The sequence below is a fragment of the Bos javanicus genome, chromosome 16 (genome assembly GCF_032452875.1).
Source record: "Bos javanicus breed banteng chromosome 16, ARS-OSU_banteng_1.0, whole genome shotgun sequence".
NCBI classification, from domain to species: Eukaryota; Metazoa; Chordata; class Mammalia; order Artiodactyla; family Bovidae; genus Bos; species Bos javanicus.
The window spans coordinates 36,849,664-36,867,143 of NC_083883.1; the positions used below are offsets into that span (position 1 = coordinate 36,849,664).

Below are 17,480 nucleotides of genomic sequence, written 5' to 3' on the forward strand. Positions count from 1 at the left end.
GCCATTTCCTTCTCCCCAAGGATGGTACTCCAGGCATATTATCCAGTGGTGGAAGCCTCATGCCACAGCGAATGCTGCATGAGCTAGTGGAGGAACAGGACCACAGTGACCACCCCACCCCTTTTCCTTTACACCATGTCCCAGTGGGCCATCACACTGACATGGCCTTGGGACATGTGTGCAGTGGGAGGTTTGAATTTAGACTGGTGGCAGGAGATGAGACAATTACATTTCTTTTGTACACACATAAGGTTTCACTAACACTTTAACCACAGGAGGAGAAAAGGCCACAAGATGTGCGGTTAGTGTGAGTGGAGACAAAGGAACTTTTTTTTTCAAACTAAAAAAGCATCAGTATTGCAAAGACTTTCCGTGATTCCACACCCACCTTGAAAGTCCCCCTCTCAGCACAGGAAGTGCGCTGACCACTGGGGGAATAAAAGAGACTCAGAGGAGTGAAGGTCCTCAGCCTCTTGCTGCACAGCTCAGAGGGACCTCAGCCATGAAACTTCTCATCCTGACCTGCCTGGTGATCTGCAGTCTCGCTGCATACACTGTGGAAGGTAAGTCAAAAGTTATTTATGAGATAAGGAATATCTAGGTGTACGGGCAGTGGCCAGGCATTTTGATACTGACTCAGGTTTTGAATGGAGTAAACTACTTTCTCCAAGCTAAGCCTCAGTCTTTCTGTGTGCAAAATGGGTATAGTTTGACACTAGGGAACTTTGTAGATTTTGAAGATAGAACTTGATTACAGTCTGGGCTCCTATTTTCACAACTAGGGGATTTGGGGTAAATTTCTTAACCTCTCCGGGCCTAGGTTTAATTATCTTTAAGATAAATAACTAATTTGCTTACCTACAATTAAAATGAAATACACTTATGACCATTTATCAGATTTCCAGGCAAATACTAATTTGTTTATTAATGTTAGGTGCAGCATAATGAAAACAACTGTATATACCTTTGAAGCTTTTGTCTATTTAGTATTGATAAATTAAAAAACACTTACCCCTTTGCTGTTCACCTGAAATTATCATAACGTTAATTGGCTATACCCCAATACAAAATAAAAAGTTCAAAAAATAGAAATAGATATACCAGGGATTAAATAATGTGTTTGTTCACATTAACTGCCCCATATCTCAAAAAAATGCTTAAAAATGTAAAGCATTCATGATGGGGGAGTGAGCTAGAGGGTGTATGTTCTGAAGCAAATCAACATTTTGTATTAAAACAAAATTGACTGGAAGCTTGTGAACTCATATTTAGGAAATCCATTTTTACCTTTAAGTGTGTAGGAGAGAATATTATTATTGCTATGAATGTTGTTCCCACTTGTGATAAATTTCTTGAGTTTATAAAAGATCATAAGTATTAACAAATATCAATGACTTATATACAATCAATTAAACTTACAAGACATATTCAGATGAGATTTAGTTACACTGAGACTTGCCTGAACATTCTACACATACTTATTAAAAGATCATTTTTTTTCCCAACTGGTGGGAGTGTATTTTTCCTTATGTCTCTGACAGGAGGGAATATCCTTTGATTATAAATAACTCAGTTAACTCGCCTTTCAACCTCTTAATCTGCAGCCTTCTTACTTAGACTAAAATAGATCATGCATCTGCAAGGGTGCCCATAAATAGAGATGGCACTGTTTGGAACCCCCTGAAATTGGGCCCTGAATAAAAAAATATTGTTGAAATGAAAAGGTTTATACCAAGTGTTGTCTAAACCATGGCTAGCTGGCATTTTTCTGGGAAAATAGGCTGCTGTATGATGGAAACCATGAATGAATAGGGGAATAAAGACTGATGAGGATTGCAGACATTTGAGTATTTCCCTTTCACTGGCTCAGAAAACATTTAGCATTAAAAATAAATTGGCAAATATAGAGGGGAAAGAATGTGCAGGCTAGATATTGAGTGATGGAAAGAGGAGATGAAGAGCAATGTTAGTGAACACCTGCTCAGTTTCATGATTATAAAAACCTTCTGATTTCAGCAACACTATGTCAGAAAGCTCAGATTTGATCATTATCGACTATTATTTTAGATGCTTTTTGGCTTAATATTTCTCAGAGAAATATTCTGTTAGAATATTTGCTTCCCTGAGAAGCAAATACCAGTCTCTTCATCTTAGGAGAAAATAGGCACACAGAAACCTTCATTAGATTTTAGCAAATCTGTAACATTATTAACCCTCCCATGATATTTTTCCTTTCTCCAATGTAAGATGTTCTCAAAACTGAAAAATTTAATCTCCTTTTAGTCCTTCTATTGAGGATAAGAACCTTATGAACTACTTCCTTTATATCTTTCACATTTTACCATTTAAAATAACACCTTAGTGATTCAGTCAAAAATGAGCTACCTCTCCCATGTTTAATATTGACTGTCCCAAACTACTCTTTATCAGGTCACTCTTTGTTATTTGATTGATGACACTCCAACATTTATATTATTAGAAATTATATTTTATTTTTGTTTGCTTGGTTTTTTGTTACAGGTGTGGGGAGTGAAGTTCTAGAAAAGAGCATCTGTGTGAGTCTGACTACACAGCGACTGCCAATTAAAAACATCAAGACCTACACCATCAAGGAGGGCTCCATGAAAGCAGTGATGTGAGTTTCTCTCCCCAAAGCTGGGCTTGATGGAACACAGTGTACAGGAATGCCACCCTCCTCGGGAAAAATAAGTTAACAAGGAGGAAGACCTCAACTTAGCCAACTGTCCTTTTGTTTTTCCATATTAACCATGTCTTTGTGTAGCCCCAAACAATGATGATGACAAAAAAATCGGCAACCAAGTGAAGACTGTCACCATCCTTTCTGATTTATCTTAACAGAATAATCAGACTGGGAACCAGATGAATAATATGCTCGTTCCGGAGGGTTAGGTTTAGAGATGTTTGGATCAGATCAGGATTTGAGCACAGAGCCACACTGGTGTGGGATGCCTCCCTTTCCATCCCACCCACGTCCCTGCCTTTCTCTTCCTTTTTGGTGTTCTGGAGTAGAATGCCATATTTTATCAGTTGCTACATCTCAAGGAATAGTGTCAACAACTAGCCTACATGGTACCATTCTCTTTCTAGTATTTCATTTTTAAAATAGCAACACTTCCCAAAATATAATTACAACTTTACCACCAAAAATATGATAAACCACTCTTTGCCCAGAAAATAAGATGAATGTGTTTAGGTTTCAAAAAGAAAAGACATGTAATAAATAACCTGCTGCTGCTGCTGCTAAGTCGCTTCAGTCGTGTGACCCCATAGATAGCAGCCCACCAGGCTCTCCCATCCCTGGGATTTTCCAGGCAAGAGTACTGGAGTGGGGTGCCATTGCCTTCTCCAATAACCTAGATGGCTTCAAATGTCTAGTTTAATTGCATCATTTGGTAGCAATGATGAGAAAAGGAACCTGCACAAAATTCTGAACAAGGAATCTGGGTATTATTTGGAGCTATATTTTCTTCATGAAGAAAATAGATTGCAGAAGAAAGATTTTTTTTAAGATGTAATGGAATCTAATTTTCATTCCAGATCTATCTGGAATACTTATTTTTCCAGTCATTTCTGCACAAGGTCTCTTTTATACAATCTGATCTTAACTTTTGGTCCCAAGGCTTTGAAGATGTGACTAATTTTGCCTATCTTTTCCTTGCATTGCAGATTCATTACCAGACGTGGCCTTAAAGTCTGTGCTGATCCCCACGTTGACTGGGTGAAAAAAGCCGTCCGAACAATAGACAGGTCCACCAGGAGAAATGTGAGCCAGAGCAAGCCTACACAAGCCCAGCAATCCCCCAATACAGCTGTGACCCTGACTGGGTAGTGACCTTCCAGCACCTTGTCCCTTCCCTAGCCAGCCACCTCATTTCCCTTTAAAGCTCATGGACTTATTACATTATATTCACCTTTTATAAAAGTGCTGCATGAGTCTATTTTCTTAGATTTTTATTTTTTTATGTCCTTCATATTCATACAGATGCTCTAATTAATAAATATTTATTATTAAGAATGGTCCCAAAGTGTATTCATTACCTAGTAGGGAAGGTAATACATCATTTGTGTCCCTTTTCTGTCATAATTGTACTTCCTGTTGATAGTATCCATGATGGGAGAGATTATGGTCAGTGTTTATCAGAGATGAAAGCTATATTCATCATTTTTAGGCTTTAGCATGAAATGATTCTCTACACATGAGTCATAGGTGGCAACTGTAACAACGACAATTTTAGCTCTATTTAAACCTGTCTTCATAATGGAGTTCTATTTTTATGGATTAAATGGAAAAACGATCCAACTGCTACTGGTTCCCCATTATGAAGATTCACTACTCAAAAAGAAGCTTCATCAAGCTTGATCTTGAGCACATTCTCATACTTCTGGGTTTCATTTGATCTATAAAGGAAAGAAAGAAAAGGAAAGGACACAGCTTGTCAGTTCTTTCATTTGTCACAGTAGCAAAGATTATACTTTTAATGAAAACATACTTTATTCAAACAAAAATCAATTCTTCCCAAATTGGGCAATGAGCTTACTGCCTTTCTGTGGTTTTCACAATCATCACTACTCTAGTTATCAACACACCATGCTTTTTTTCCTTTTGGCCAGTAAGTTTTCAGTATCCCAACACTGTCATTTAGAACATTTGTTGAATATGACTGCAATTTGCATTAAAGTTTTAAAAGTTTTAATAAACATTACTTCATCTACTCACTAAACATCTCAGATTCATGCCCTCCTATATTCTCATTAAATTGTTCATTTGGTTCATGTTTATGATTCCATTATTCAAGTAGCTGATAGTTTATACATCCACTTCTATCTGACTTTAAATAGTTAAGAAACTGATCAATCCTTGATAGTTTCAAAGGAAGGGAAGGAATTAACTGTTCTCTAGTCCTAAGGGGACAACCAGCAATATCAAGTGTTTTCAGAGGGTAACAAACTGAGGGCATTTGGGAGGAATCAAATCACGTCTAGTCATAGTCATCCAACTATTCACCAGAGAGAAACTGATTAAAACATTGCTTCTTAGCCAGGAGTGGGTTATCTGTCATTTCTCACTGCTATTTGTTTACAATAATGTTCAAAACTGGTCTTAAAGGAAACACACAGAAAAAAACACCTGTTTTATGAGGGGTAAAACCTAGAAAATCACAGAAGATGAAAGAAATGTTTCCTGATTGAACATGTACTTGAATTTCTGAAATGTCTCCCAAGTGCTAGAAATTTTCGGATCAGTTTAGTCACTCAGTTGTCTGAGTCTTTGTGACCCCATGGACTGCAGCATGCCAGGCCCTGTCCAACATCAACTCCCAGAGCCTACTCAAACTCATGTCTATTGCATTGGTGATTCCATCCAACCATCTCATCCTCTGTTGTCCCTTTCTCCTCCTGCCTTCAATCTTTCCCAGAATCAGGGTCTTTTCCAATGAGTCGGTTCTTTGCATCAGGTGGCCAAAGTATTGGAGTTTTAGCTTCAGCATCAATCCTTCCAATGAATATTCAGAACTGATTTCCTTTAGGATGGACTGGTTGGATCTCCTTGCAGTCCAAGGGACTCTCAAGAGTCTTCTCCAACACCATGGTTCAAAAGCATCAATTCTTTGGCACTCAGCTTTCTTTATAGTCCAATTCTCACATCCATACACGACTACTGGAAAAACCATAGCTTTAACTAGGTGGACCTTTGTTGATAAAGTAATGTCTCTGTTTTTTTATATTCTGTTTAGGTTGGTCATAGCTTTTCTTCCAAGGAGCAAGCATCTTTTAATTTCATGGCTGTAGTCACCATCTGCAGTGATCTTGGAGCCTAAAAGAATAAAGTATCTCACTGTTTCCACTGTTTCCCCATCTATTTGCCATAAAGTGATGGGACCAGATGCCATGATCTTAGTTTTCTGAATGTTGAGTTTTAAGCCAACTTTTTCACTTTCCTCTTGCACTTTCATCAAGAGGCTCTTTAGTTCTTCTTTGCTTTCTGCCATAAGGGTGGTGTCATCTGCATATCTAAGATTATTGATATTTCTCCCGGCAATCTTGATTCCAGCTTGTGCTTCATCCTGCCCAGCATTTTGCATGATGTACTCTGCAAGAGGTTTTCAAGAGAATTAATAATACAAGTGGAAGAGTATAGGTATGCACATCTCGTGATTGCATTATCTAAGGTCATAGGTGATGTTAGAGGTTTCAACCCAACAGTGCACATAACTTTAACTAACTGACTGGATGTTTTGAATCACTTAGGTTGGACCTGCATCTACTAACTATAACTCTGTGGCTGATTGGACTTCAATTCAAAGAAATAATCTAAGAAGGAGAGATCTCAAAATATTAAATATTTTTTTAGTGTCTGAGACTCCTCTTTTGTGCTTCTGTGTTCAATTGTACTAAAATTTAACTTAAAATTTATAATTTATATTGAATCTGCTTGTTTGCCCATCTGTGCTACTCCATCACAATCCTGCAGTCAAACTAAAAGCTGCTTTTGGTGTTATTATGCTAGGTTCCCAGTACCTAGCATAGAACTGGAATGTGCGGGCTCAATTGCTTCAGTCATGTCTGACTCTTTGTGACCCTGTGGACTGTAGCCTACCAGGCTCCTCTGTCCATGAGATTCTCCAGGCAAGAATACTGGGAGTGGGTTGCCATGTCCCCTTAAAGGGGATCTTCCTAACCCAGGGATTGAACCCGTGTCTCCTGCATCTCTTGCATTGCAGGCAGATTCTTTACCCAGTGAGCCACCTGGTAAGCCCATAGACCTGGGAGGGAGGATCAATTAATACTTGTTGGATGAATGGAAGAATAACATATTAGATTATTTGCTTCATTCTGCCCTTTCATATTTCTAAAATTATATAACACAAAGTAAACTTTATTAAGGCTTGAATAAACTTTATTCAATTCAGCAAATATTTTTAGGTACTTGATATAAAACAGGCACTGTGTTAGGCTTAGTATATATCTAGATAAGTAAAACACCACTTCTGTACTCCAAGAGCTCATCTAGCAGATGAGACTATGATGAAAGAGAACCAATATGAAACAGGTAATATTAATAACATGGGCATGCTCAAGAAATAGAAATAACACAGAGAAAGGAATAATTACCTTGAAAATGTTCTTCATTTTTTCTGACTTTAGATATAATTATTAATTATTATTATTAATAAGAAATGGAAGGTGGATTCTTCATTGATTTGAAGAAAGATGTCACATAATTCTCTCTTCACTAGGAAATTCTTCCACTGGGATTGTAATATTTGTAGAGTATTATGTTCTTTCATAGATATTTGATACAACAATACAGTGTCTAAAATTGTCACTGCAATTTAAATGGTGAGAAAACTGAGCTGCAGAGAGATTGATTGTCTTGGCTAAGAGCACAAAGTTCTTAATAAACTGATCCTGGTCTCAGATAGTGATTTTCTATGATATTCCAGCCTCAGGAAGGAGCACGATTATGTACAAGTCTTCCTAGAGGAGGTATGATGGGAGAAAGGAAAATATTTTTGACAAGTAATTTTAGAACAACTGGACATCCACATGCAAAAAACCCTCTAGACACAGACCTTACACATTTCATGAAAAATTAACCCAAAATATATTATAGGTGAAATGTAAAATGCAAAATTATTAAACATCTAGATGATGACATATGATAAGATCTTGACTACCTTGGATTTGGAGATGATTTTTTCTTTAAATCTGACAGTAAAGATATGTTCCTTAAGAGAAAAATTTAAGTTGGTGCTTATTAAAATTATAAATTTCTGTTCTTTGAAAGACACTGTCAAGTAAAGATAATGTCACAGATTAGGAGAAAATATTTTCAAGAGACATCTGATTAAAAAAAAAAAAATGTTACCCAAAGCACACAGAGAACTCTTAAAATGTGACAACAAGAAAGCAAGCAACTTGATTGAATAACCCAGGCAAAAGGTCTTAACAAATGCCTCAGTACAGGAGACATATAGATGGAAAATAAACATAGGAAAAGGTTCTCAGCATTATACCTCATTAGGAAATTGCAAATGAAAAATAAGGAGATACTACTATACACCTATGCAAATGGCAAAAATTTAAAACATGAACAGTATCAAATGAAGCAACAGGAATTCACCTTGGAGCAACCAAAATGTCCTTCAATAGGTGGCTGGATAAATGCACTGTGGTATATCCATAGGGGCATCCCCAGTGACTCAGTGCGTAGAGAATCCACCTACAATGCAGAAGAGCCAGTAGATATGGGTTCGATCCCTGGGTAGGGAAGATCTACTGGAGAAGGAAAATGGCAATCTATTCCAGTAGTCTTGCCTGGAAAAATCTCATGAGCAGAGGAGGCTGGCGGGCTACAGTCCAAAGAGTTGCAAAGAGTTGGATATGACTGAGTGACTACACACACACACATATCCCTACAATGATATATTCTTCAGTAATAAAAAGAAATGAGCTATTAAAGTCACAGAAGATATGGAAAGAACTTAAAAATATATTACTAATGAAAGAAGTCAATATGAAAAATATATATAATACATGATTTTAACTTTATGGAATTTTGGAAAAGGCTAAATTATGGAGGTGGTAAAGAGTGGTTGTTTGTCTAAGTACAGTAACACCTGCTCCCTTTTGGTTTCCACATTCATGGGATATCTTCTAGCCCTTTACTTTAAGTTAATGTGTATCCATAAAGATGAAATGAGTCTCTTGTAGGCAGTATGCATTTTTTTAATCCATTTAGTCACTTCACCTCTTTTGATTGGAGAATTTAATTCATTTACATTTAAAGTAATTAATAATCCATGCAATTCAGTTCAGTTGCTGAGGCATGTCCGACTCTTTGTGGCCCCATGGACTGCAGCATGCTAGGCTTCCCTGTCCATTACCAACTCCCAGAGCTTGCTCAAACTCATGTCCATTGACTCAGTGATGCCATCCAATCATCTCATCCTCTGTCATCCCCTTCTGTTCCTGCCTTCAATCTTTCCCAGCATCAGGGTCTTTTCCAATGAGTCAGTTCTTTGCATCAGGTGGCCAAAGTATTGGAGCTTCAGCTTCAGCATCAGTCCTTCCAGTGAATATTCAGGACCGATCTCCTTTATGATTGACTTATTTGAACTTACTAATGTCATTATAATAGTTTTCTAGTTGCTTTATAGTCCCCTTGTTTCTTCCTTCCCCTCTTGCTGAGTTTATTTATGAAGTGATGATTTTCTAAGTGATATGCTTTGATTCCTATATCTTATCTTTTGTGTATACACTAGAAGTTTTTGCTTTGTAGTTACTATGAGGGCTTCCCTGGTGGCTCAGAGAGTAAAACGTCTGCCCACAATGCAGAAGACCTGGGTTTCATCCCCAGGTCAGGAAGATCCCTTGGTGAAGGAAATGGCAACCCACTCCAGTACTTTTGCCTGGAAAATGCCATTGACAGAGGAGCCTGGTAGGCTATAGTCAATGGGATCTCAAAGAGTCATACACAACTGAGCAACCTCACTTTATCATGAGCTATATACATATCTTACAAATATAGCAGTGCACAAATGCACTAATCCAGGTAAGAAGAAATGGTGGCTGGGGATTGGGTCTCTTAGGGTAGTAAGAAGAGTTTAGATTCTATTTTGAAGTTAGACAACTGTATTTCCTGACAGATTGGGTGGGGCATGTAAGAGAAGGAGAGGAATCAAGGATGAGAGAATTTTTGCTATTATCTTTCAACTGTGGGCATTTCAATCAATACCCACATATTAGCAATTTATGCCCATTGTGTCCTAGGCCTCCACTTTTTCTTGATTACTTAATTCTCTCCACTAGAGACTCTATTAGGAGAAGGCAATGGCACCCCACTCAGTACTTTTGCCTGGAAAATCCCATGGATGGAGGAGCCTGGTAGGCTGCAGTCCATGGGCCTGGGCAGAGTCGGACACAACTGAACGACTTCACTTTCAGTTTTCACTTTCATGCATTGGAGAAGGAAATGGCAACCCACTCCAGTGTTCTTTCCTGGAGAATCCCAGGGACGGGGAGCCTGGTGGGCTGCAGTCTATGGGGTCGCACAGAGTCGGACACGACTGAAGCGACTTAGCAGCAGCAGCAGCAGAGACTCTATTGCATGCTTTGAAAAACTGAAATTAATTCATTCTCAGAGTTTAAGAAATTCCATTTAAATATGGTAAGTAAGAGTTCAGCCTTGGGTCAAATTGTCTTTTAATTATAAACGTGAGAGGAAGATATAGACACAGTCTTCGGAATGTATGTATTTAGATATTCATCTTTTATTTAATGTACAGTGACTGTAATGTTGGTCTCTTGAAATGAATTCACTTGTTCAAAAACCATTTAGTGAATGAATATTATATAGCAGACATTCTGCCTTGCCAGGGACAGACTGAAGCCAATTATCTATTTTCAAGGAGGCTGCCACCTAGTGGGAGATGCAGAAATGTAATTGAATAGAAGAATAAAATGAGATTAGTGATAGAACAGTGGTGGCTTTGCCTGGAGAATCCCAGGGACGGGGGAGCCTGGTGGGCTGCTCTCTATGGGATCGCACAGAGTTGGACACGACTGAAGTGACTTAGCAGCAGTGGTGGCTAGAAAGTGCCAACAGAGCTCAGAAGGAGGCACAACTAATTATATCTTGAGGAATTCAGGAAAACTTATAGGAAGAGGAAGAGTTTACAGGTAGCTATATAGGGAGCTTGGATGGGCATTCCTGATACAGGAAATAGTAAGTGGGTAGTAGAAAAGACATGTGGGTGTTAGGAGTTGGGCTGTAAAGAAAGCAGAGTGCCAAAGAATTGATGCTTTTGAATTGTGGTGTTGGAGAAGACTCTTGAGAGCCCCTTGGACTGCAAGGAGATCCAACCAGTCCATCCTAAAGGAGATCAGTCCTGGGTGTTCATTGGAAGGACTGATGCTGAAGCTGAAGCTCCATTATTTTGGCCACCTCATGGGAAGAGTTGACTCACTGGAAAAGACCCTGATGGTGGGAGGGATTGGGGGCAGGAGCAGAAGGGGATGACAGAGGATGAGATGGCTGGATGACATCACCGACTCGATGGACATGAGTTTAGGTGAACTCCAGGAGTTGGTGATAGACAGGGAGGCCTGGCATGCCGCAATTCATGGGGTCTCAAAGAGTGGGACACAACTGAGAGACTGAACTGAACTGAACTGAAAGGAAAAGCATTGTTAGATCTGAACATCTTTATATACGAAAATGTGAGGTTTGAAATGAATCTTGTATGTGTTGGGAATTAGCAAACATATGTCAGTAGGAAAACAACTCAATTAGATTAAGATTTTATAATAATTTCTCTGGCAATGCTGCAGAGAATATCTTGAAAAGGGAGGAGACCCAGACCTGGGAATCAGTTGGTCTACTTACGTAGTCCTAACAAGGAATGAAGAGGTCTTGCCTTGAACATTCTAGAGAGACAGGAGAAGACATATACATGAGCTACATATACACTTAGTACGGCTTGTTTGTATGGCTTGTTTGGAAATAACATATGGATATCCAACGAGTCTAAGAAGACCCAAGTAATCTTAGACCCTGTGAGTCTTAGATTGGAGAAGGCAATGGCACCCCACTCCAATACTCTTGCCTGGAAAATCCCATGGACGGAGGAGCCTGGAAAGCTGAGGTCCATGGGGTCACTGAGGGTCAGACACGACTGAGCAACCTCACTTTCATGCATTGGAGAAGGAAATGGCAGCCCACTCCAGTATTCTTGCCTGGAGAATCCCAGGGACGGGGGAGCCTGGTGAGCTAACGTCTATGGGGTCACACAGAGTCGGACACGACTGAAGTGACTTAGCAGCAGCAGCAGCATGAGTCTTAGATGCTTCTTAGAGCCAATGAGTCTAAGAAGACCCAAATAATCTGTATTTAGATACTGAAAAGAAGGTAAAACCTTATTCAATGTCACAGAGTAATAGGAGAGAGAGCATTCTGAATGGAAAGATATGTTGAGTTTAAGGACTGATGGTATAGCCAGGTGGAGTTAACAAGAAAGATATTCAAATTCCTGAGTAAAGTCTGACTGGAAAATTAAATGCCATTGATGAAAAATATCTTAGAGTTTAGCCTATAATTTTATAGGAATATAGGAAATACAGGAATTTGCTTCCATATACCTAATAGCAATGGCAAACCACTTTTAGCTATACATATACTTAATATGCAGAGAAGGCAATGGCACCCCACTCCAATACTCTTGCCTGGAAAATCCCATGGACAGAGGAGCCTGGTAGGCTGCAGTCCGTGGGGTCGCTAAGAGTCGGACACGACTGAGCAACTTCACTTTCACTTTTCACTTTCATGCATTGGAGAAGGAAATGGCAACCCACTCCAGTGTTCTTGCCTGGAGAATCCCAGGGATGGGGGAGCCTGGTGGGCTTCCGTCTATGGGGTCGCACAGAGTCGGACACGACTGAAGCGACATAGCAGCAGCAGCAGCAGCAGCAGCAGCATACATAATATGAATTTTACTTTTGTATCCCTACATAGTAATGACAAAACCTTTTAGCTTCATACATAATTAATACATGCATCAGAGACGATCTCCTGGAGAAGGGAATAGCTATCCACTCCAGTATTCTTGCCTGGAGAATCCCGTGGACAGAGGAGCCTGGTTGGCTGGAGTCCATGAGGTTGCAAATAGTCAGACACAACTGAGTGACATTTTTTAAAAATAGATACCTACTAAACAAAATAAGACAAAACCCAACAACAAACTGAGTGCCAGAAGGGGTTCATTACAAGTGATACAGTCAAACACTGCTAGAAGCACAGCAAATAGAAATTATATTCTGGGAAGATTATGTCAATATGTAGCAAGAGTTATAGAGATGATCATACGATTTTGCCTAGTAATCCTACTCCTGGTCATTGGTGTATATCAGTGAATATTTATCTTATAGACATGGTCTACATAACAATATGTTATAAGGGAATGGCTTAATATGTCTGTGTTTACTCAGAATATGAAGACTCTTTTATATGAAGACTATAAAAAAATAGGAAGATTTTTACATTGACATAAAAATAGTCTAAATATTTATAATTGTCACAGCTGTGTAAACATGTATACCAATAGAGATTCACTGAAAATCATTAACAACAAAAACCATCAGAATGGTAATATTATACATAATTTTGTTTTTCTTAAAACAATAATTTCTTAAAAATCATCTATAGATAATGTTTTGTTTTTCTTTTTTCCAAAATAAAGTTTATGTGAGGACAACTTTTCAAAATCTATTTTAAAAAACATGTAGTAAGCTACAATGAAGCAAACCTGTGAATATAGACAGGCTCCAAACACTCTTATTTAAATGTTCCTTGGGCATGTGGAAAGGGTGGTGTAAGAAAGGGGATCAACTGAATGTGGGCAGAGGACAGATGAGAAGAAAAAGAAGACAGAGGATTGAAAAACTTGGGAAAGCAACAGTATCTTTTTGGCTCCCTGTGGAGTCACCAAGGGCATATGACCCAGGGTGGTGGAAGCCTCATGTCACAGCGAATGCTGCATGAGCTAGTCAGGGAATGAGACCACGGTGACCACCCCACCGCTTTTCCTTTACACCATGTTCCAGCTGGGCCACCACACCGACATGGCCTTGGGACATGTGTGCAGTGGGAGGTTTGAATTTAGACTGGTGGCAGGAGACGAGACAACTACGTTTCTTTTGTACACACATAAGGTTTCACTGACACATTAACCACAGGAGGAGGAGAAAAGGCCACAAGATGTGGGGTTAGTGTGAGTGGGGACAAAGAAACTTTTTTTTTTTCAAACTAAGAAAGCACCAGTATTGCAAAGACTTTCCGTGATTCCACACTCACTTTGAAACTCCCCCTCTCAGCACAGGAAGGTGCTGACCATTGGGGGGATAAAAGAGACTCAGAGGAGTGAAGGTCCTCAGCCTCTTGCTGCACAGCTCAGAGGGACCTCAGCCATGAAACTTCTCATCCTGACCTGCCTGGTGATCTGCAGTCTCGCTGCATATACTGTGGAAGGTGAGTCAAAGGTTATTATGAGATAAGGAACATCTAGGTGTGCAGGCAGTGGCCAGGCATTTTGGTATTGACTCAGGTTTTGAATGGAGTAAGCTACTTTCTCCAAGCTAAGCCTCAGTCTTCCTGTGTGCAAAATGGGAATAATTTGACTCTAGAGGATCTTGTGGATTTCGCAGATATATCTTGGCTAACAGCTAGGCTCCTATTTTTCACAACTGGGCAATTTGGGGTAAGTTTCTTAACTTGCTTTTGCCTATGCTTACTATAAGATGAATATGATAACTGATACACTTACCTGGGGTTAAAATGAAATAAACATTATATATAATCAATAGTGTAAATTATAATAAACTTATAGTAAACTTTTCAGGTTACTACACAAGTCCTAGTTTCTTAATTAATGTTAGCTGTGGAATGGTGATGACAATTGTGTATACCTTTGAGGCTTTTGCCTATTTAATATTGATCTTGATAAATTCTCAAAAAATTTGAGAGCTCAGTCATGATGTGGGAATGACTAGAGAGTGTTATGTTCTGAAACAAATCAATGTTTTCTATTAAAACAAAAATGATTGGAAGCTCATACCTTCATACCCAGGAAATCAATATTACATTTAAATGTGTAGGAGAGTCTATATTACTGCTATGAATGTTGTTCCCATTTAGGATAAACTTATTGAATTTGTATGAGACTATAGTGCTAACAAATATCAATGCCTTATATACAATCAAATAAACTATAAGGCATACCCAGTTGAGACTTAGCTACAATACTGAGCATTTGACACGTATTTTTTAAAGGATCATTTGTTCTCAGCTGGTCGGAGTACATTTCTCTTGGCAGCTCTGACCACAAGAAGGAATATCCTTGGGATATAATTAATGCTTCAGAAACTCTCTTTTAAAACTCCTAATCTGTAGACTTGATACTTAGACCAAAATATCTGAGCCTGATTGTGGATCCCCACGGTTCTCTGTAAATAGTGACGGTACGGTCTGAAAGTCCCTGAAATTGTTCCCTAAATAAAATACTCTTAAAACAAAAAGTTTAAGTCAAATGTTGCCTGAACTGTGGCTGGCTGGCATTTTTCTGAGACAAGAGGCTGGCATTTGGTGCAAACTCATATATGGGTAGGGGAACAAAGATTGAGGATTGTGGACACTGGGGTATTTCCCTCTTTCACTGGGTTCACAGATAGTTCAGCATTAAAGAAAATTGGCAAATACAGCAGATAGAGAATACGCAGGCTGGATACTGAGGGATGGAGAGAAGGGGAGATGAAGAGCAACGTTAGTGAACATCTTCTCAGTCCCATGTTTATAAAAAGCCTCCTGATATCAGCAGCACTATAGTTCAAAACTATCATCATCAGTTATTATTTTAGATGATTTTTCACTGAATATTTCTCTGAGAATATTTGCTTCCCTGAGAAGCAACTATCAGTCTCTTCAGCTTAGGAGAAAGTCAGCACTTAAAAACTTCTATTACATTTTAGGAAACCCTTTATATTATTAACTGTTCCAAGTTATTTTTCCTTCTCCAATGTAAGATATTCTGGAAACTGTTAAATTTAATTCCCCCAGGCCATATCTATTGAGGATGAGGACTCTGTGAACTATTGTCTTCACATATTTCTCATTTTACCATTTAAAATAACACCTTTAGTGATTCAATCAAAAATGAACTACCTCTCCCATGTTTGATATTGACTGTCCCAAACTACTCTTTATCAGGTCACTCTTTGTTATCTAATTGATGACACTCTAACATTTATATTGTTAGAAATTACATTTTATTTTTGTTTGCTTGGTTTTCTGTACAGGTGTGGGGACTGAAGTTCTAGAAAAGAGCATCTGTGTGAGTCTGACTACACAACGACTGCCAATTAAAAACATCAAGACCTACACCATCAAGGAGGGCTCTGTGAAAGCAGTGATGTGAGTTTCTCTCCCCAAAACTGGGCTTGATGGAACACAGTGTACAGGAATGACGCCCTCCTCAGGAAAAATAAGTTAACAAGGAGGAAGACTTCAACTTAGCCAACTGTCCTTTTGGTTTTCCATATTAACCATGTCTTTGTGAAGCCCCAAACAATGATGACAAAAACTTGGCAACCGAGTTAAGACTGTCACCCTCCTTTCTGATTTATCTTAACAGAATAATCGGACTGGGAACCAGATAGATAATGTGCTTGGTCCCAAGGGTTAGGTTTAGAGATGGCTGGATCAGATCAGAATTGGAGCATAGAGCCACACTGGTGTGGGATATCTCTCTATTCCCACCCACCCCTTCCCTGCCTTTACTTTCTGATGCCTGGAGTAGAATGCCATATTTTATCAGTTGCCACATCTCAAGGAATAGTGTCAACAATTAGCCTACATGGTACCATTCTCTTTCCAGGATTTCATTTTCAAAATAGCAACACTTCCCAACATATAATCACAACTTTACCCTCCACCCCTTCAAATAAGATAAATAAATCACCTTTTGTGCAGAAGATAGGATGACTGTGCTTAGATTTGAAAAAAGAAAAAGGACCTCAAATGTCTAGTTTAATTACATCACTTGGTGGCAATGATGAGATAGGAGTCTGAAAATTATGCTGAACAAGGAATCTGGGTATTACCTGGAGCTATTTCTTCTTCATGAAAAAATAGATTGCAGAAGAATGATTTTCATTTATGATCTTGTGAATCTGAAAGACTGATTTATCCAGTCATTTCTGCACAAGATCTCTTTTATATGATCTGATCTTAACTTTTGGTCCCAAGGCTTTGAGGATGTGACTAATTTTGCCTATCTTTTCCTTGTATTGCAGATTCATTACCAGAAGAGGATTTAAAATCTGTGCTGATCCTCAAGCTGCCTGGGTGAAAAAAGCCGTCCAAAAGATAGACAGGAAAAATATAAGCCAGGCCAAGCCTACAGGAGCCTAGCAATCCACCAATACAACTGTGACCCTGACTGGGTAGTGACCTTCCAGCACTTTGTCCCTTCCCTAGCCAGCCACCTCATTTCCCTTCAAAGCCTATGGACTGATTACATTATATTCACTTTTCATAAAAATGCTGCATGAGTCAAATTATTTTCTTATATTTAATATTTCTTTTGTAATCATTCAGATGTTCTAATTAATAAATATTTATTATTAAGAATATTCCACAAATTTATTCATTACATATTGGGAAAGGTAATACATCATTTGTGTTCCATTTCTGTCCTTACCATTCCTCCTTTTGATCCCTGATGGGAGAGATTATATCAGTGTTTATCAGAGATGAAAGCTATATTCATTATTCTTAGGTTCTAGCATGAAGTTGTTCTCTACACAACTCATAGGTGACAACTGTGATGATGACAATTTAAGCTTTATTTCAACCTGTCTTCATCATGCAGTTCTATTTTTAAGAAATAAAGGAGAAAATTATCTGA

The 17,480-nt window shown here is 38.7% G+C and overlaps 2 protein-coding genes across 2 annotated transcripts; both read left to right on the forward strand.

Moving 5' to 3' along the window:
- The first annotated feature begins 359 nt into the window (after positions 1-359).
- LOC133227700 (lymphotactin-like) lies at positions 360-4,036 on the forward strand. The gene is made up of 3 exons (XM_061382539.1): positions 360-563; positions 2,521-2,635; positions 3,688-4,036. The coding sequence occupies exons 1-3, from the start codon at positions 503-505 to the stop codon at positions 3,848-3,850; spliced, it is 339 nt and encodes a 112-aa protein (XP_061238523.1). The 5' UTR covers positions 360-502; the 3' UTR covers positions 3,851-4,036.
- A 9,763-nt stretch (positions 4,037-13,799) lies between these two features.
- Positions 13,800-17,203, forward strand: LOC133227701 (lymphotactin-like). Its single transcript, XM_061382540.1, has 3 exons — positions 13,800-14,047; positions 15,871-15,985; positions 16,867-17,203. The coding sequence occupies exons 1-3, from the start codon at positions 13,987-13,989 to the stop codon at positions 16,982-16,984; spliced, it is 294 nt and encodes a 97-aa protein (XP_061238524.1). The 5' UTR covers positions 13,800-13,986; the 3' UTR covers positions 16,985-17,203.
- The last annotated feature ends 277 nt before the right edge of the window (positions 17,204-17,480 follow it).